Here is a 20860-nt window from a genome sequence, read left to right as displayed (position 1 = left end):
TAGAGTTTGGTCATCAATTTTTTAATTTTTTATATTTTATATTTTTATTTGTTTTTCAATTTCATCTCTTAGAATTTGATTTAATTTGATTTTTATACCAGCTATGATCTATATTCTTTTAATTGTTATTTGTATTTTTCTTATTCTTTTTTTTAATTGAAGTTTTTTATTTACCAGATTTAATATTTATTCTTTTAATTGTTATTTATTTTATTTGAAGTTTTTATAAAATTGAGTTTTGTTTTTAAATTTTATCATTTTTTAATTTTTTTATTTGTCAAATTTAATATTTATTCTTTTTATTATTATTTTTTAAAAATAATTTATGAAATTTAATTTTTTCAATTTCAACCCCTTCGACTTTTTTATCTGTTAGGTCTAGTCCTCGTTCTTTTAATAAAATTTTAGAAACAATATTAATAAGTTATTTTTCAGTTTTATTTTTTATGATTTAAGAAAATACTGAAAAATATTTTTTAATTTATTTTTCATGATACTATTAAAAATTAAAAAATAAATTATTTTCTATAAAATTACTTTTAAAAAAAATTATTTTTCTACAAACAAACAATATATAAATGAGGTGAATCACATTCCTTGGACAAGGATTGTGAAAATCCTTATTTCTTGATCAAAATATCCTTATAATTAATATTAGTTGGATTTCTCCTATCAATTATGCTATCACGACGAACCCTAATCCACGACCAAGCAAATTGTATTAAATAACAGCAGCTCAGTCTTCACGCCAACAATGAAGCCAGCACCTCTGTCTTCTCCACGCCAGCAGCAACAACAACGAATACAGCAATCTCCAGCAGCAACAGCAACGAATCTTCAGTTAACTTCTTCAGCAAGCAACAATGAAACCGTTAGGGTTTGTTAAAGTTGTTAGAGTTAGTTAAAGCTGTTACAAGAGTTGGTTATAATCAGTTATTTAGAAACTGATTCTGTATTCGTTGCTGTTGCTGTTGCTGCTGGTGTGGAGAAGATAGAGGTGCTGGCTTCAATGCTGGCGTGAAGACTGAGCTAGCTGCTGTTATTCAATAAATTGTAAGGACGACGAGATTAGACTTTCCAAAAAATCTAGTTGCATTGAATTAAACCACACATATAAATGTATGTTTGTTAATATAGTACACGTTTTCTTTTTAAAAATAAATTAAAATATGTTTTAAAATTTTATTTTTATTTTAATAATAGGATTTTAAAATCATTAATTAATAAATAAATAATAACAACAACAACAGCAACGATAAAACAATATTAACTTCAATTTAATTTTTTTCAAATAAAATACACTTTTATAACACACATAAAAACATAAATTATTGCACTCCCAAATATCATTTATATAAAAACTAGATATATTTTTTTTTCTTCTCCCCTAGTTTATTTAAAAAGTTTTTTTTATTGTTTTAAAGAGTGTTTGAAATTATAGTAAATATTATTTTTAAAATTTTATTTTTACTTGAAAATATATTAAAATATTTTTTTATATTTTAAAGTTTATTTTTGATATCAGTACATTAAAATAATTAAAAAATATAAAAAATTAATTTAAAATAAAAAATAAATAAATTTAAAAGAATGATTATATATATATATATATATAAAAAGCAATCAGAGCTTCAATCTTCCATGGAGAGCACAATCATTTCGTATCATCTCCAAGAAGTCCTTTCATTACAATGTTGAATGTTCTCATTCAGAAACAAATTTCAATTTTGAACACTAATACCTTTTAAGTAAAACAAAACATAATAATTATTAAATTAATCATGATGAGTGAATCTAAAACTTGATTAAAGTTGGGTTTTATTTTGAATTATTTAAAATTTTCACTCAATTAAATATGATTAACTTGAAGGATTGATTAAAAAAACCAATTGATCTTATTAAATTCAAGTGAGATATAAATGAGTTAATTTTAAAAAAATAAAAATAAAATAATATTACTTTAAATAAAACAATTGACTTAAATTTATCTAATAACTTTCTAGTAATCTAATAACTCAGGCAATAAGTCCCTGTCTTATAACCATGATATAAATAAAATAAAACGCACAACCCCAAGAAATTTATTTTTTTTGAAAAATCTAAATTAGATGCATTTCCCGCTCAGAGCAACCCCTCCCCTGCGAGAGAAGTCCATAAAATCTAAATCATATTATTATAATTTTGTAGATCCATTCCTTCTCTCTCATTTTTGTCTAATAAAATCCTCTTCCTCACACAAAAATTAATTAAATAACCCTAAACATCCGTAATTAATCTATCAAACCTCTTCAATCCATGTCGGCCTCCTCGGCTCGTCGGTTAAAAGGCCGAAATGGCGTCGCTGACCCCACAGCAGCTTCAAAACCAACCAAAGCCCTAACTCCAATCTCAATCCCAGATAAAAACCCTAATTCCACTATTAAAAGGTCGCTCTCCGGCAAAGAGAACCCCGCCAGACCGAACTCTCGGGCCCAGAAGTCCGCAATTCGGCCAGTGCCACGTGTTGACAAGGCTGCTGTAGGAGATGGCAGCGAAGGGCGCATGCGGTGGTCGACGTCATCGGCCCCAAGAGGTAGGAGTCCAAGCCCTTCTGAATTTATTAGGGTTTTTAGGGATTCTAGGGTTTCCACAGGGGGCAGTGATAATCGAGTGGTGTCGAGAGCAGAGAAGAGTGGGCTTAGGGGTTTGAAAGAAAATGGTGGGTTTAGTGGGGAATTGAAGAAAAGGAATGGACTTTGCAAAGGGAATGATTTGAAAATATTAGAAAGTAAAAAACAGTTACGCGGGCTTAAGGTTTTGAATGATAACTGTAATAAAGAAGTTATCTTGCGAAAATCAAGAGAGTTTGACTCAAATTTAGATTCAAAAGTTGCAAATGGTGGTAAATTTGATAAGGTATATGTTGATAAATCTGGGTCTGAGGTTAAATTTGACAGCTTTAAAGACTCTAGTGAGAAATCTTATAGTAAAGGTATGGTTTCGGAGAACTTGAAAGAGAAGGGTTTGAGTGATGAAGGGAAAGAAAGCAATGCTGGTGTTAAATATCCAAGCAAGCTTCATGAGAAATTGGCTTTTTTAGAAGGGAAAGTGAAGAGGATTACATCAGATATAAAAAAGACCAAGGAAATGTTGGATATGAATAACTCTGATGCATCCAAGGTGATACTATTGAATATTCAAGATAAAATTTCAGGTATTGAGAAGGCAATTGGAAACGATGCGGGTAGCAGTTCATCAAAAAGTAGTGGGAATGATTCTGGAACAATTGTGGTTGTAGAGAAGAATGAAATTGAGAAAGTTGAGAATGTGAAGAGCCAAGCTAAAGGGTTGAATACTGAGGAACTTGAAGAAAGACTCATTCCTCATCATAAGTTGCTTAGAAACCGAACATCGCTGAAGGCACCGATGGCAAGTTGTCAAAGTCATAATGTATCTAATGCTGATGAGTATGGCTGTGAGTTAAAGGTGGAAGAGAAGTTGTCGAGCCCTATTGAAGAGAATCCAATAGCACTCGAGTTTTTGGATTCCCTTAGTAAAGAGGATGGTAAAGTAATCGTGAGGGATGCCAAGGTAGATCTTGAGTCTTTTGAGGTTCAAGAAATGGGTGATGGTTCAGCTTCAGGAAACCAAGACTCTTCAAACATGTTCAATCCCAAGTGCGAGGAGGACCTTCTTCTTACAACTGACGAAACACTTGATGAGTTTGATGATCAGGAAAATAGAAATACATTCATAATTGGCGAGGAAACCGAAGATACTTGTGTCTATCAGGTGAATGAAATAGGCACCAAAAGTTCAACAGGAGGATGGTTTGTGTCAGAGGGAGAGTCAGTTCTTACTCATGATGATGGGTCCTGCTCTTTTTATGATATTGCTAATTGTGAGGTACGCACCAGAACTATTTATTTCTGTTTGGCATTGAACTTCCATTTTTCTTTGAGCTTTTACAGATCAGCATCCCAAGTTTTCCTTGACACGCTTCTGTTTATTTTTGAATTTTCAATGAAAGACTTCGATAGAAAGCAAAGATGAGTTTTTAACTGTCTTGAGTGTCTCTTGCATGTTTCCTTTCCTTCCCATGAAGAATTTAATTGATTTGTTTCTGATTTTCTTTTTGGATAAGATAGATTCGCTTTTGACAATTTATCTAGCTTGTAGAATTTTATGTTTAATATCTCTCTGTCACTCTAACTCCAAAAATGTTTGTGCGAACAAAGTAACATACAGATAATGTGTATTGTCATAAACTTCATGAGCAGATTGATGCACAATATGAAATAATCTAACCAGTTGCATTTTCTTCAAGATTTGTTTGTCCACTGATGATTCATAATTGTTTCAGGAGAAGGCAGAATACAAGCCCCCAGCAGGAGTCTCGCCCAATATATGGAGAGATTGCTGGATTATTCGTGCACCCGGTGCTGATGGCTGCTCGGGGAGATATGTCGTGGCTGCATCTGCTGGGAATACTCTTGATTCAGGCTTTTGTTCATGGGATTTCTACGCCAAAGATGTGCGAGCTTTTCACATTGAGGATGGAGGAACAACTGCCTCAAGAACAGTACTTGGTGCCCTACCCAATAATACCACATCTAGGAGAAATGCTTTGTCTAGCATATTGTTACCAGAAACTCAACAATGGTGGTATAAACCATGCGGACCTCTTATGGTCTCTACTGCCAGCTCTCAAAAAGTAGTCAAAATACATGATATTCGAGATGGAGAACAAATAATGAAATGGGAGGTGCAGAAACCTGTGCTAGCAATGGATTATTCAAGCCCTTTGCAGTGGAGAAACAAAGGGAAAGTGGTTGTGGCTGAGGCAGAAACAATTTCTGTGTGGGATGTGAACTCTCTTAATCCTCAATCATTGTTGTCTGTTTCTTTGGCTGGTCGAAAAATCTCAGCTCTTCACGTGATCAACACTGATGCTGAACTAGGTGGTGGGGTTAGGCAAAGGTGAAACCTCTGATAACATCAAATCATTTCTATTTGCTGGTCTTGTCATCATACTCTCTCTCTCTCTCTCTCTAGCTACATATTTCACAAAATATGCATACTGTATCATATGAAAACATTTAAAAAGAAGCTCACAAAAAAGATTTCAGTAAATTCTGAAGCCATGATTCATGAATTGTTAAGTTCATTCATAAAGCTGAAGTGTGATGGCATTTCACCATTGATTCTCAAATCAAGCGGTGCTTAATTAGGTGATGTTTAGATAAACCATTTGTGTATTTTTCTTCACTGAAATGTCCAAGCCATATTGCTTTCTGAGATGACTAAGAGATTTTTTGGATTAGAGCAATCATTTCCTTATAATTCACCTCATGTTATCTTTGGTTTACCTTTTGCCCTTTTCATTATTTGTAATTGAATGTTGTTGCTTTTTGTAGCAGGCACATCTGAAGATCTATCTTGCACATGACTGAATGAACACCTTGATTTCTCTGAACTTTTCCTCAATGCAATTTTGTCTTTTGTCAGACATCATCATGGTTTTATTGATTCATGGCATATCCTTCTTGGTGTATGTGAAACCCTGATTCTAAAAACATTTCCTTTTCACATTGCTTGTCTTCTGATCATTCTCTTACATTACTTCTCTTTCGCACACATGGAATACTACTAGCAATGGGTTGTTTGAATACACTAGTAACTGTTGAAATTAGTTAACACATGCATGAAGTGGCTCTAAGTATTTGATAATGAATGAAATGGGGATCACCTTTCTAGGAGCTGAAGGAAATTATGGCATGTTATGCACCCCTGATTATATGATTTTTGTCTGCCACTGGTCATTTTTCTCTTTTCATGATTGCTTGCATCTCTTGTTGAACTATTTCATTCACTATTCATCAATTGTATCATGTATAAATACAGCTGCACTACCATATATGTAATAACATGCGCGTTGTGCTTTCAAGTCAATATATAAAGGAGCTTCGGAAAAATTCTTCCCAGTCCTCATGTTGGCTTTTGAATGCAGAGCAACTTCAGCAGAAGCTGAGGGAAATGATGGTGTGTTTTGCACCCCTGATTCTATCAATGTTTTAGACTTTCGCAATCCATCTGGTATAGGTCTCAAGATACCAAAAATAGGTGTCAGTGTGCAATCAGTTTTCACTCGTGGAGATTCGATCTACATTGGCTGTGCCAATACGAGGCTTGCAGGGAAAAAACATCCTTGTTCACAGGTGCAACATTTCTCACTGCGCAAGCAAAGGCTAGTCAACACTTACTCTCTGCCAGAATCCAATGCTCACTCCCATCACTCAGCCATAACTCAGGTTTGGGGAAACTCAAAACTTGTAATGGGTGTTTGTGGGCTGGGGCTATTTGCATTTGATGCCTTGAAGGATGATGCACTGCAGTCTTTCACTGGCGATATTAGCAGTAATCAAAAGGTTAAGGATGTTATTGGACCCGATGACTTGTATTCCCCGTCTTTCGATTACTTGGCATCCTGTGCTCTCCTTATATCAAGAGATCGTCCAGCACTTTGGAAGCATCTATTGTAGGTATTGTTCGTGCCTGAAGCTGGTTTAACATGTCTAAAAAAGAGGACCGTGAATGTAAAAACATCCTGTTGTTTATGTTTTGTTATCTATTACATGCCATGCTTGATATGTATTTGGGATTGTTTTCTTATGAATACATTTGGGACATGTCTCATTACTATATCTTTGTACAAGCATATTTGGAAAAGGGAGCATTATCACCCCAGCCTGAAGAGAGTAAACAAGAAGTTCGTTAATGGAAGTGGATAAGCTTGGTGTCTGAGAGTAGCACATTTGTTGTTGATGTGTAGTAATTGGATTACACTCAGTTGCTTGCAGACAAACAGTAGTCTTGTTTTGCCAACAAAAGTATCGTTTTGAGTAGATTTGAAATTAGAATAAAATTTCTCTCATTTTATTGCTTGCAGATGCTGATCCTGATTTTAATAATCTAATTATACCCTCGTTTCCCTTTCTCAAATCAGATTCCTCCTTATAATCCGAGTAGACAAGTTGAGATTTGAGAGTGCTCTTTAGAAAAATAAAAATAAAAATAAAAATAAAAAAACCAGAGCAAGAGGCCCGGGTTGTCTGGTTGGTTAGGATACTTGGCTCTCACAAGAGACCCGGCTTCAAATCCCATCAAAGGAATTTGAGTTCTCTGATCCAAAAATTCAAAACTGACCCGACATGATGCTATTGGGAAATATATGGAAAAGGCACCGAGTTACTAATATATGATTAGCAGTTGATTTTGTGCATTTTGTTATTTCGTTTTATATAGAGATGTAAAACAAACCAAACTTCTAGAGTTTGATCTGAAACATTCTTTCGAGCTCCATCGTTAGTTAAATAAATTAAGTTTGATCACAAGCTAGATTATTTTCATGAAAAAAAAACATATTTTATGATTATTTTTTTAAAAAATATCATTCAAATACAATATTTTGATTAAATAGTGAGTAAAATCAATTATAAAATACATCTTATGATTCTAACCTTCACATGGAGGTTAATATACAACAATATTAAGGTAAAAGAAATAATCTATTAAAGATAACTATATTAAAGTATTCATATTTATTTGATTTTATTGTGTTCTTGAGCGAAATTGAAACAAGCTTGTTTCCGGTGTGGTTGCGATTGTTTTTCAAATAACTTTTCGTGTCAAAATACATGGCAATGATTTTTTTTTATTTTTTAAAAATCATTTTTAATATCAGCACATCAAAATGATTTGAAAATAATAAAAACATATTAATTTGAAGTTAGTAAAAAAAAAAAAATTTTAAATTTTTTCAAAAATATTTTTGAAACATAGAAACAAACAGTCAGGCTTAGAGATTATTAATTACTTTCAGAGCAATACACTCTAAATGTGGTTATTAATATGGCAGGTCTAATTTTATATAAATGAAGGGATAATAATTTTTCAAAATACGAAAGGGATCACTATTCATTCGAAGTCCTTTATTATTGTTTTGCAAGAAGACCAGGCTGTCATTACTGCCCTGATCTTAATCACACGGAGACTGGATTTCGAAGCATTCGTGACTACTTCTTCACCAGCCCATCTCGAAGGTGATTGGGATGAGTTTGGTGCTTGCCCAAAAACACTTGAAGACAAATTGAGGTTGAAGAAATGAGCTCTACACAGCTTGGAAAGTTCAGATTAGAGGCACTTGATGCTACCAAACTGTCATTGATGAGGCCAGATGGTCACCTGGGTCCACGCACGCATCCATTTCCACTTGCTAAGCGTGTGCAGAATGATTGCGTGCATGGGTGCTTGCCTGGGCCTATAGAAACTTGCTTGGAATGAGACATCACTGGAGGTGAGTATGAATCAAGAAGAGAAGAGTGAGTCATTATCAGCGGGTCTATATATGTGTTAGGAGGTTGATTTTGATCCACCTGGGCGCGGTGGTTGATTAATTCTCTTGAGAAGTGACTAAAGTTTGTAGGGACAAATCCTGAAGATCGAGCGCATTAGTTAATAGTGCTAACTGTTTTGCATCAAAGTAAGAAAGTTGTACTGAAATTGGTCCCTCTAGTAGTTAATGTCGTGAGCTGTTAGAACATTGATGATTAGTGGAGCATGTATGACGTGGACGAACAAAGAACACGGACACAAAATCTCGAAAGCGGGAGGTGGGAGACGAGTGTTCACAAAACAGAAGCATGAGATCCATGCCTTTTCTTCAATGGAGGAACGTGGGAGATATGTGTGTGTGTGAGAGAGAGACCCGTAAGAGGCGACGTAAAGAAACAAAGACCATGAATACAAGACCTCCAAAAAGAAAGGTGGGAGAAACGTCGGTGTCGTGTTTTCATTTTTTTTTTTTTTCCGGGGAATCGATCCATGAGCTTTTTCCAAAAGAAAAGAACGCATCAAAACACCCAAGATTTGTTCGATAAACATGCCCTTTTTTTTATGGTTGATTTTTGTTATAGAACACTTTTTAAGAGAAGACATTAATACCAATTAAGTTATAATTCATTGACCCATTAATCTTGATTGATGTATAAATTGTTTTAAAAAACCATTTCTTATTATCAAATAAAAAAAAATTATAACTGATCAGTTATATCGAGATTTTAGTAAACCCTGTAAAAATTAAATTAAAAGTCAATGGGCCAAAATTGGGTTATGACAAAATGCACCTAACATCATGAGTGAATGATTATATATATATATATAATCAGAGACTTATTTCGATGAAAAGTGTGATTTGTCAACTTGCGTGAAAATTAAGGACTATAATGTGTTTTTGCCATTCTATCCTTATCTTTGAGATAATCCTTACTTTTGAAATGATCCTTATTTTCAAGATAATCCTTACCTTCAAGATAATGAAAGTTGTCTGATTTCGAATTCGATTCTAATTTGAATTTCAAAAAAGAAAATGAGTTTGATTGAGACTTTACTTCTTACAAGCGATAGGACTCTTACACTATAAAGAATGCGAAGAAAGGAGGGGAGGATGATTAGAGAGAAACCCTAAAAGAAAAAAAAACCAAAAGAAGGTCATTACCAGAAACCTACAAAAACATAAAAAAGACATTTACAAAAAAAAAAAAAAAAGACACGGCCGAGTCCTAGGCTAGCCGCCGCTGCCCCCTCCCCCCAGCTTTTTTTTTTCCTCTCTTCTTCCCGTAGCAGCCCCCAGTTAATATTCATTCCAGCAGCACGTTGCAATGACATTTGGTTTTCTCAGCCGTGAACTGCAAAGAAAACAGGATTAATTCCCCTGGCAACAGCAACAAGCTTCTTCCTTCTGCACCAGCAATGACCGCACTAGTAAATCAGCGGTGCAACTTCTTCTTCCCCAACATATCATCTGCCTTTATGCCATATTGTGAGTCGTTCAGCATGTGCTCCTACAACAACAGCAGCGCAGCAGAGGCCGGGGAAGGAAAAAACAGAGAATAAGGACCCGAAAACCAGAGAAGAAAAACAGAAGCATTGACCAGGCCATTACCCTCGTTTTCGACTTCGTCTCCGCGCATCAGGTAAGTTCCTTCGTTCTTCTCTGTTGCCTTATATTTCATTTGCTTTGCTACAGTAGCTGTGAATTATAATTCACATGCTACTGTAGCAGTGAATTTTACTTTTACAATTCCTTTGTTTCTTTAGCAGGCGTGCGCCGTCATGCACGCCTGCTACTTGGTACTAATTTGAGCCAGTGACTAATTTCAGTCCAAAAAATTAAAAAAACAGAAAAATAAAAAAGATAAAAAGAAATAATAAATAAAAAAAATGTGTATGCATGAATGAAAATAATATAAATCTATTGGTTTATTCACTGACGCCAGAGTCAGGAATAAAAATACCGGTTTAAATTTATATTATTTTTATTCGTTGTATTTTATTTTATTTAGATGAATAAAAATAATGTAAATTTATTGGTTTATTCACTGACGCCAGAGTCAGGAATAAAAATACCGGTTTAAATTTATATTATTTTTATTCGTTGTATTTTATTTTATTTAGCTAGAAAAAATAAAAAATATGTGCATGCGTAAAAATAAATTTATTATTATTTATTTATTCACTGGTGCTAGAGTTGGGAATAAAAAAATATTGATCTAATTTATTTTATAGCTACGTAATATTTACCAACGCCAGAGTTGGAAATATCCGTAGTTGAATATTCACTGGCGCCAGAGTCAGGAATATTATAAGCAAATTTTTATAGCATAAATTAATAAACATTTAGCAATTTAAGATGAAACTAGCAATGCAGCCTGCCTCAGGCAGGACGTTTAAGGGGTGATAATATCTTTCCTTTTACGTAACCAGTCCCGAACCATAGAATCTCTATTGAACAGTTAGGGTTCCTAGTGACCATAATACTAGGTGGCGACTCCTTAAACAAAGAATATCCCCATTAAAGAACAGGATGCCAGAAATCCGTTCTTTCCAAAGATTATATAATTTTTAAGGCCGCCGCGATGTCACACCTGACACATTTAATTAGAGTTCATTTTTTTTTTAAATAGATGCATAAGGGATATGAATATATAATTTGGTTGAAAGAATATAGGCATTAACATAAAATAAATTTGTGACACTTTTGAGTGAAATTTATTATTTCAAAATAAGAGTTAAAAAATGAGATGAAAAACAAGTTTTTTAAGTAAAAAAACCTATAACCCTGATTTTCTAGCCACCACAGTGTTGATTAAAATTTAGGTTGGATAACGACACGTTGTTTGCCACAGCATATGACATGTCATTTGTCTATTTTTTTTTAAAAAAAAAAATTAGCGGTGGAAGATTTGTCTTCCACCCCTTTAAATAAAAAAATAAACAGGCCTAGGCGCGTGGGCTTGAGCTTTTTTTTTTTAATATTTTTTTCATTTTTCATTTTTTTAATATTTTTAATTAGTTCCTTTTTTATATGTCTTTTTTTAAAATAATTCTTAATTGTTTTTAATAAATACCCTTTTCTTTGGGGCTTATTTAGCCTTTTTTGAATAGTGATTTTTTTAATTATATTGAGTGTGCTTAATTTTTGATGAGGTTAATATGATTTATTTATATTTTTTTTTATATTTCATATAGATTAAATTTATTTTTAAAAATTGAAAATTTTTATTTTTTTTATAATATCTTTAATGTGAGTAGTCTTACATAGTATTGTTTTTTCTTTTATTTCTTCAATAAATTTTATAAGTGTGTCGATTTCTATTACAAAATAATTTTAATAAAAAAATTCATTAAATACAACCGAGTAAATAACCCGTGTTGTGTTATTAAATATCATGATCTATATTTGTCTCTCAATTTTTCCTATCTCATTTTTATTTATCATCAATTATTTTTTCTATCGAATTATCTCGATTTCATAAGACGCACGATATACATGTAATCTGGACATATCTCATGTCCAAGTCACGAGTTTCACGTGTTAACCCAGCTTTGTCCAAGAAAATATTTTTTTATATAATTTATTTTTTATTGTTGTTGCCTCATTTATTTTTTATTATATTATCAAATTAATCAAAATTTAACCTGATTATCAAATTTCTTTTACTTCTTTAAAAACATAATCAATTTCTGAACTTTTCTTTTTCAGGTTAAAAAAAATTAGTTTGGCTTGAGTGTCACACAAGTCACCAATCTACTTTTAACTCATAAACTCTTATTTATCTAACAGTAGTAACAAAATCAAACCCAAGACTTTAGAAAAAAATGCAAATAAATTAATTCTTGAAATTCTTAAAAAAATACATGTACAAAATCTATCCAAAAGCATGAGATTTATTAATATAGATGAGACTAGCTATGTGCTTCTGCTACGCTGTAATGCTGAACTAGTTTTTTTTAAAAAACAATATTCAGGTACTGAAAATGGATAAAAAAATATAAAAACTGTTTATGACAAATATGTAAAAATGGTAATTAGGGCTAAGTCAACATGAAACATTCTGTCAAACCTGTGGTCTAGATTATGTGATTGAAATAATCCAATAAAAAATAAAAAAAATTATAAAGCTCTTTTTTTAAAAAAAAAGTGTTAACTGCTTAAACTTGTGACCCGAGTCATTAAATTTGAAGCACTAATTCTACAAAAATCATGAAGTCTAATTTTTAAAAAATTAAATATTAAATGATGAAATTAAAAAAAAAACTCTAACCATACAAAAGGATTTAAGAAAATAGTAATTCAAAAAATAAAAATAAAAATCACTATCATTACCATTATCACTATCACTATCACTATTAATAAGTAATACCATAACTATTACTATTATCATTATGACCACTATCATTATTTTTATCACCACTACTACTACTACTACTATTATTACTACCACCACCATAACTATTGCTAACATTATCATTATTAGTAATAATAGTAGCATTCCTATTAATATTATTACTATATTAACAACCATTACCGCAATCATCATCACTATTATTGTTGTTGTTATTGCTACTGCTATTATTATTGTCATTATCATTATCATCACAATAACTATTATTAGTATATTTTTTTCATTATCATCACAATTTTTAGTCGTCATCATCATCATCATTATTACTTGTAGTAGCAACAACAACAAAAATTATTGCTATCACCACCACCACCACCACTATTATTATTATTGTCACTAATTTTTTTTAATTATTATTATTATTATTATCACTATTGTCATTAATAATGTCATCATTATCATCATCACCACCACCACTAATTTAATTGTTGTTGTTATCATCAATAATATTATTATTTTCATTTTCATTATTATTTTTATCATCATCATCATCATTAGCATAGTCATTATTATTAATACTACCATGACTATTATTATTATTATTATTATTATTGAAAAACCATGAACATGATTTGAAGGATTGAATTGAAAACTATAAAAAGTTTGACAAAAAGACCAAGAAAAATAATAAGAAAAGGGACCAAACGAAATCATTATTATCATTGAAAAAATAAAAATCATAAACTTGATTTGAAGGATAAAGTTGAAAGTCACAAAAACTTTGACAAAATAAAAACTGAAAAAACATAAGAAATTAAAAGTAAAATAATCGAATCGAAATAATTTATATATACAAATTAAACACCAAGGATTAAATTGAAAACAAACAAAACTTCAATAAAAGTGAAAATGATTAAAAAACAGTAATCAAAACTATAAGGTCGAAATAACTATAATAATGAGTACCATAATGTATTTACGAGGATAAAAGAAAGAAATGAATGAAGAAAAAAAAAAGGATTAGCAGCGATACACCAACTATATTTGAACAACACGCGACACCTATAATAAAAAAAAAATGGAGGGGTAGTTCAACTGATCAGGCTTTGGGTTTGCTCTTCAATGGTCACGAGTTCAAATTCTCTCAGGACCATTGGAGGCTTATATGATTGTTAATTTTAGAATATGTGAAATTAATTGAGAAATGTGCAAACTGACCCGAATATCCATGTTAATAAAAAAAAATTGACAAGAAATAAACTGAGACGTGAAATCCTATTTTTGCTGCCGGTGAGATTTAGAGTCTGCGTTGGTTTGTTTTATTATTACCGATATTAATGTTGTTTGTTTCTTTGCTTCTTCTCTATGCAATTATCTATGCAATTATGCATGCATAATTGCATAGAGAAGAAGCAAAGAAACAAACAACATTAATATCGGTAATAATAAAACAAACCAACGCACGAAAACATGCAACAAGAAAACAAACCAGAGACAGAGAGGTCATCGTCCTGCACTCGCCTTCTGCCTTCGCTAATATTATAGTTCCCCTTTATTAATTTACTCTCACCTCATTAATTAAATAACAATCAACTCTAATTTAACTAGCAAATAGGCTCTTGGAAGTGGCCTTTGTCATAAAAAAAAAAAAAAAAACAAAACTCATGCCCCATTAAATACATTAGTAGTAAAATGAAGGAGTATATATAGCAAATCAAAGAGAAAAAAACATCATATCAAAGTAGACAAACATGTACTTCCAATAAAAATTAAGTTCAGTCAGATCAAATAACCTAATCCTATTCAAATATTTACGAACAATATCATTTATAAAAATAAAAATCACAATAAAATTTAATAAACCAACAACCCTCATAATTAAGCGCATGCAGATGTGTTTTTTTGAGCCAAAGGGGTCCTTGATTTGCTCGTAGCATTCAACCACGGCTCCAAATACACTGTGCATGTGCCTTCATGCACCACCGATTAAAATTTCTTCGGAGTTTTCTTCAAAAAGACAAAACCTTACCAAAGTAGAAGCCCCCTGTTCCTGCCTGTCTCTTTACCGAGAAAAGATGCAGGAAGGCTGTGGCATTGAAGTCCATGATCCGTAGGAAATAACTCCATTGATCATTAATTAATTGTCACCTCTTTCTAGGTCGATGAAATCTAATCTGTTGTGGTCTTTGACTGTGGCACTCTTTTTTATTTCCCCCTTGAAGGCTTCATTAGGCCCGTAAAACTAGGGGCATCAGATTCGAGGATATCTCAGATTTTTTCTATCAGGCAATTTTAGATGTTAAATTATTTGTATTTGTTTTGTAAGAAATGTTAAATGTTAAAGAATTTGAGATGTCTCGAGAATACAGGTGACTAAAAAAAACCAAAAATCAATTAAACTGAGAAAAAAAAAAAAATAACTAAAAAAACCAAATCGTGAAAAAAACTCAATTAAATCGATTAAAATTTTGAAAAAACCGACTGGTTCGGTTTCGTTTTTATAAGCATGAAACTGAAAAAACCGAACTGAAAAAAACCGAGCCAAACTGGCAAAATCGAGAAAAAATCAAGCCAAACCCGAGCCAAACTGATTTGAACCGGTTTTTTCCTAAAAAAACCGAACCGAACCGAAACTGGTCGGTTTGAACTGGTTTTGATTTTTTTTAATTTAAAAAATTCAGTTTAGTTTTTTTTTTTATATAAAAACCGAACCAAACAAAAAATAATCACTCCTGCTCCACACGTTATATTCTCTCAAAGCTATGAATGTTGTTGTTTTCCTAAAATGAAGAGAATCACATTATTTAGTGGAAGGGGATTTTGTTTTTGTTTTTTATATTTTAATACCCTTAGTTTTTGTTTTTTTAATTTTAAATGGACTAAAATATCGTTACTTTTATCCATGATAACACAATTAATATAACATTTTAACTCTAACAAAACATTTTTTTTTTGTAGTTATAGTATTTTCTTTTAATGAATTGGTATTTATAATTTATAAAATTAAATTATTGTTGAATTCAATTCAACATATTGATTTGAAATATAATTAATACATTACGTATGTGTTTATGTGCATAATTATTTAGAAACAAAATACCATAACAAATTAGATATTTTAAATCTCAATGATAGAATAGTAAATCTATTTAATTGTTTTTCCATAAATATCCATGGATGAACCAAACATAATAAAAATACATTACTAGTCATTTTCAGTTTCAACTCAACACAAATATCATTTTTTCAACAATCATTTTTTCTATAATCACATTCCTAAAGGATATCTAAGAATTCTCATACCAAATGTTCCCTAAAAGTAATTCCCTTATTTTTTTAAAGCAAGAAAATTAATCCCATCAATTATTTAATATATATATTCCATAAGTCCCATTTTTATTGGCTTTTTATAATTTTTAGCTGTCCATTTTATTTGACCATTTTGAAAGGCAACTTAAAAATAGAAAAGGAACAATTTTTTAGGTTGTGTTTGTTTTTTGAAAAATAGTTTTTTGAAAATTATTTTTTAAATTTTTTTGTGTTTGTTTGCTATTAGAAAAGTTAGTTAACGGAAAATACTTTCCTTTCAAAGAAAAATTTGGCTTGATTTCCAGAAAAATATTTTTCTTTTATTTTGGACGGAAAACACTTTTCAGAAGTTGTGAAAAATTTAGAAATATATATCATATTAATTTGCTGATTATGTCAAATTTGGTCCTCAAACTTTTGATTTCTATATATTTTGTTTGAATCTTTTTTTTTTCAATTTCATCCCTTAAAATTTGATTTAATTTGATTTTTATATTAACTTTGGTCCTTATTTTTATGATTGTTATTTACTTTTCTCTTATTATTTTTTTAATTGAAATTTTTTGTCTATCAAATTTGATCATCATTCTTTTGATTGTTACTTATTTTATTAAAAATAATTTATGAAATTGTAATTATTATTATTTTAATTTCATCATCTTTTAATTTTTTTATTTGTTAGATTTGATCTCTATTATTTTGATTATTATTTATTTTATTTGAGATAATTTATAAAATTAGATTTTTTTCAATTTCATTCTCATTCAACTTTTTAAGTTGTAAGATTTGTTCCTTATTATTTTAATAAACTTGAAAAAAAAAACATTAATAAGCTATTTTATAGCTTATTTTCCATAATATAACCAAACACTGGAAAATATTTTTCATAACACTACCAAATATCAAAAAATAATTTACTTTTCTGGAATTTATTTTTCAAACAAACCATTTTTTTTTAACAAAAACTACTTTTCTGTAAATAAACGGGTCTTAAAGTCAACACTAATTATTACACTTCCTTAAAATTTATTATTTTTTTTTTTTTGAAAATGATCAAAAGTAATAGAATGGAGGGAGTAATACAATATGCTGTCTTTCAACTTCAACATTATAAAAAGAGGAGCACGCCATTGTTTACTACAATGTGAAGGAGAAGGAATATTAGAGACTAGAGATGAGAAGAGAGTGCCATCCTTTGTTGAGGGGAGGGAGAAATAGAGAGAGCAAATATAACCATGGGCTCTCTTCAGCTGAGATGGAATCGCTTTCTAGCCTCTGCGAGACCATATTGCCTTCTCTGTCACCGATTCCCAAGTTTGACGGGAAGCAAAACCAACCTACCAAGGCCGTGCAGGCCTTCTACAGAGCCTCTGCCTCTCAAACGCCTATGCCTGATGAGGTATAGAATCGATATATTCTCCCCCTCTTAAATATTTCTCCATCTGATCACACGGTTAATTTAGTCTTTCTTGGTCCATTGTTAGATATTGCACCGCTGACCCACATAAAAACACTGTTAAACTATTCAATTTCCTAAAGGAATTTACTGAAATTGGTAGTTTACTTTTTATTTTTTATATATATTTTTTCACAGATGGCAGAGCTTTTAACGAAGAGGGGATTGCCAGAGGCTGTGTTCATGGTAAGATTGGTTCTATGGCTTCTATCCACTAGGTTGGGTACGTTTTTGCTTTGTGGGTCTCTTTGTTTTGGGGAGAAATGGCCATACTTTAAGAATTTCTCAAGCATCCCTTTGGACAAGAAGGAGAGGGTTTTGCAGAAATGGTTCAAACATAGGTTTTTTACACCTATCAGAACTGCCTTCGTATATGTCAAGATCTTGGTCCTCTACGTCTTCTTCTCTCGGGTAATGCCATCTGATCACTTTTCAGGATTCCATGTTCTTTATTCTTTGGTATTTTCATCTATCTTAATCATGCCAGACAGTTTTTTGTTTTTTGTTTTTTTTATTATCTGGGCAGTAGAAGTTCAAGGGTGGTTAACTTGGGTGAGGAATTATAAAGGAGATTAAAATTCTAGGTGTATATTTATATGAAAGATTATCAATATTTCGTGTAAAGCTTCCTTTTCCGTGTAAAAATAGAACCTATCCATAGTTATTATGATGAGTTTCATTTTTTTTTTTGCCGGAAACCATGGGACTAAAAACAGTCATGATTTAGTATGATAAAAACAAAAACAATCTAATATACTTAACATTATTTATCGATGGAGACTAGCGTTTTCAAATATTTTTAAATTATAGAGTATTAAGTGAAATAATACTTGATGTAAAGTGTTTCTACTTTTAAATCATAAAATAGTTAACGTCTAAATCTAACTTGATGCTAGAAAGTTGACCATCCTTGTAGTCAAGGAGGGGGGGAAAAAAAGGTCGAAATTTTGAATCAGTGTAATGGTGGATTTGGCCGCAATTTATCAATAAAAATTAGAAACGAACACCCTTGAAAATGAGCTTTTTGCTTTGTATCGGTTAGGAAGTGAGTAGTTGGAGTTGCATTGTCATCAATCTAAGAAGTTTTAAAACAACAAAAATTGCACGCAAGATGAAGGAAAATTAATGGAGGTTGACACATTGTTATCATAATCTTATCGAAGATGTGGGCTAGCTGGGAATTTTTATAAGCCATTATCCTTTGGAATCCCCACCAAGAAATGGACCTCTCCTACCATATTTTAAGAATGAGCCGGCCATTAGCTTTCTAAGCTATTTAACTCAAGATTTCCTTCTACAGGTTGATGAAAAAGGTGACAACCCAGCATGGGAAGCCATTGAATATAATGCAGGCACTGATGAAAATCCAGACCAGGTTCCTAAAGAGAGGCCCCTTCAAAAGGGATTGATAGATACTAATCAAGAAACTGACTCCACCCTTCTACACTCTCTTAAAGAGAAAGGACTAAGAGTTACTCAAGATCCTCGAAAGAACCTTTATAAAATCAAATGTGATGTTGTCATTGTTGGCTCCGGTTGTGGTGGTGGAGTTGCCGCAGCTGTTCTTGCAGCTTCTGGGCAGAAGGTGTTTGTTCTTGAGAAAGGAAACTACTTTACTGCTACCGATTATTCTGGTTTGGAAGGCCCTTCCATGGACCAACTATATGAATCAGGTGGAAAACTTGCGACTACTGATGCAGAGATGCTGATCATGGCAGGATCAGCAGTCGGAGGAGGTTCTGCTGTTAACTGGTCAGCATCCATCAAAACACCAAACTCTGTGCTTCAGGAATGGACTGGGACCCAGAAAATCCCACTTTTCGGAAGTTCTGAATATTTTTCTGCCATGGATGCTGTTTGTACTAGAATAGGAGTCACAGAGAGCTGTGGAGAGGAAGGATTTCAAAATCAAGTACTTCGGAAAGGGTGCGAGTCCCTTGGTATTCCTGTCAAAACCGTCCCACGAAATTCCTCAGAGAGGCATTATTGTGGCTCTTGCGGTTATGGTTGTCTAAAAGGAGAGAAGAAAGGGACTGATCGTACATGGCTGGTCGATGCTGTTGATCATGGGGCAGTGATCTTAACAGGATGCAAAGCAGAGAGATTCATGTTGGAAAAGAACGAGGGTGGAAGTAAGAGAAAAAAGAAATGCGTGGGAGTGACCGCAAAAATTGTAAACAACAATATCAGAACGAGATTGCAAATTGAGGCCAAGGTAACAATCTCAGCATGCGGAGCTCTTTTGACACCCCCTTTAATGATCTCCAGTGGATTGAAGAATCAGAATATAGGCCGGAACCTTCATCTACACCCTGTACTAATGGCTTGGGGATACTTTCCAGAGTCAAATTCAGAGTTCAAGGGGAAAGTATACGAGGGTGGAATAATCACAGCAGTTCATGAAGTGTTAACAGGAGACTCCAACGCGAGGGCAATTATAGAAACTCCTGCATTAGGGCCTTCTTCATTTGTTGCGCTGTGTCCCTGGGTGTCTGGACATGACATGAAGGACAGAATGGCGAAGTATGCAAGAACTGCTCACCTCATAGCAATAATAAGAGACAGCGGGTCCGGAAAAGTTACGACAGAGGGAAGGATATCCTATAATTTAGATGCAATGGACAAAGAGAATCTCAAGGCAGGGCTGCGGCAGGCATTGAGGATTTTAGTTGCAGCAGGAGCTGTCGAAGTGGGTACCCATCGAAGTGATGGGCAGAGGATCAAATGTAGAGGGATCAAAAAAGAGGATCTGGAGGAATTTTTGGACACAGTTTATGCAACTGCAGGGCCACTGTCACCGGTAGAGGACTGGATGCTGTACACCTCAGCCCATCAAATGGGGAGCTGCAGGATGGGGATTAATAAAAAAGAAGGCGCGGTTGACGAGAACGGAGAGAGTTGGGAAGCAGAGGGCCTATTTGTTTGTGATGCTAGTGTTTTGCCAAGTGCTGTCGGTGTTAATCCTATGATCACAATCCAGTCCACTGCTTACTGTCTGTCGAAGAAAATTGCAGAGTCATTATGCAGAGATTAGAGAACAATCCTCTAGAGCTTAGAGAATCCTGTTAATCTTAAACTTGTCATTTTGCAGAGATTCAAAGTAAAGGAAGAAACAGAAGAAATTAAAAGACTGCAAGGATAAGAATACTAACATGCTGCAGACAAGGGATAATTGATTACTATTATTTGATAAACATCCTTACAATTAATTAGTAGTAAAAAAAACTCAAATGCTAACTAATAGCCACAAATCATGCTATGAACTGCTAGCAAACTAATAACTCCTAAAAACTAGGACAACTTTATTGGCTGGAAACAAAAAAATCTGAAGCTAACAGAAAGGAAAGATAACTTGGACTTATGGCAGTCC

At 32.6% G+C, this 20860-nt stretch overlaps 2 protein-coding genes across 4 annotated transcripts; both read left to right on the top strand.

Annotated features, from left to right (window-relative positions):
* The first annotated feature begins 2085 nt into the window (after positions 1-2085).
* Positions 2086-6757, top strand: LOC7459974 (KIN14B-interacting protein At4g14310). 2 transcript variants are annotated; one of them, XM_024609250.2, is made up of 3 exons: positions 2086-3885; positions 4343-4959; positions 5397-5972. In XM_024609250.2, exons 1-3 carry the CDS (start codon positions 2296-2298, stop codon positions 5407-5409), a joined length of 2220 nt encoding a protein of 739 aa, XP_024465018.1. In that variant the 5' UTR covers positions 2086-2295; the 3' UTR covers positions 5410-5972. The 2 variants fall into 2 exon arrangements, with proteins under 2 accessions (XP_024465018.1, XP_002314487.2); XM_002314451.4 differs by lacking the exon at positions 5397-5972 and adding an exon at positions 5990-6757 and having other exon boundaries at positions 2089-3885.
* A 2852-nt stretch (positions 6758-9609) lies between these two features.
* LOC7475404 (long-chain-alcohol oxidase FAO1) lies at positions 9610-20626 on the top strand. Of its 2 annotated transcripts, none has more exons than XM_052456013.1 (4): positions 9610-10013; positions 17185-17433; positions 17629-17901; positions 18791-20626. In XM_052456013.1, exons 2-4 carry the CDS (start codon positions 17209-17211, stop codon positions 20522-20524), a joined length of 2232 nt encoding a protein of 743 aa, XP_052311973.1. In that variant the 5' UTR covers positions 9610-10013; positions 17185-17208; the 3' UTR covers positions 20525-20626. The 2 variants fall into 2 exon arrangements, with proteins under 2 accessions (XP_052311973.1, XP_002314488.4); XM_002314452.4 differs by having other exon boundaries at positions 17095-17433.
* Positions 20627-20860: the final 234 nt, after the last annotated feature.

The sequence above is a fragment of the Populus trichocarpa genome, chromosome 10 (genome assembly GCF_000002775.5).
Source record: "Populus trichocarpa isolate Nisqually-1 chromosome 10, P.trichocarpa_v4.1, whole genome shotgun sequence".
NCBI classification, from domain to species: Eukaryota; Viridiplantae; Streptophyta; class Magnoliopsida; order Malpighiales; family Salicaceae; genus Populus; species Populus trichocarpa.
Note: the sequence above shows the minus strand (reverse complement) of the source record. Positions and strands in the feature narration are given on the sequence as shown.

What these genes read in the sequence shown, in the direction of transcription:
- LOC7459974 (XM_002314451.4), top strand. Translation starts at nt 2,296, where the DNA reads ATGTCGGCCTCCTCGGCTCGTCGGTTAAAAGGCCGAAATGGCGTCGCT. An exon ending in ATGATATTGCTAATTGTGAG is followed by an intron (nt 3,886 to 4,342) that starts GTACGCACCAGA and finishes TAATTGTTTCAG; the next exon opens with GAGAAGGCAGAATACAAGCC. An exon ending in GGTGGTGGGGTTAGGCAAAG is followed by an intron (nt 4,960 to 5,989) that starts GTGAAACCTCTG and finishes TTTTGAATGCAG; the next exon opens with AGCAACTTCAGCAGAAGCTG.
- LOC7475404 (XM_052456013.1), top strand. Translation starts at nt 17,209, where the DNA reads ATGAGAAGAGAGTGCCATCCTTTGTTGAGGGGAGGGAGAAATAGAGAG. An exon ending in AAACGCCTATGCCTGATGAG is followed by an intron (nt 17,434 to 17,628) that starts GTATAGAATCGA and finishes ATTTTTTCACAG; the next exon opens with ATGGCAGAGCTTTTAACGAA. An exon ending in TCTACGTCTTCTTCTCTCGG is followed by an intron (nt 17,902 to 18,790) that starts GTAATGCCATCT and finishes TTCCTTCTACAG; the next exon opens with GTTGATGAAAAAGGTGACAA.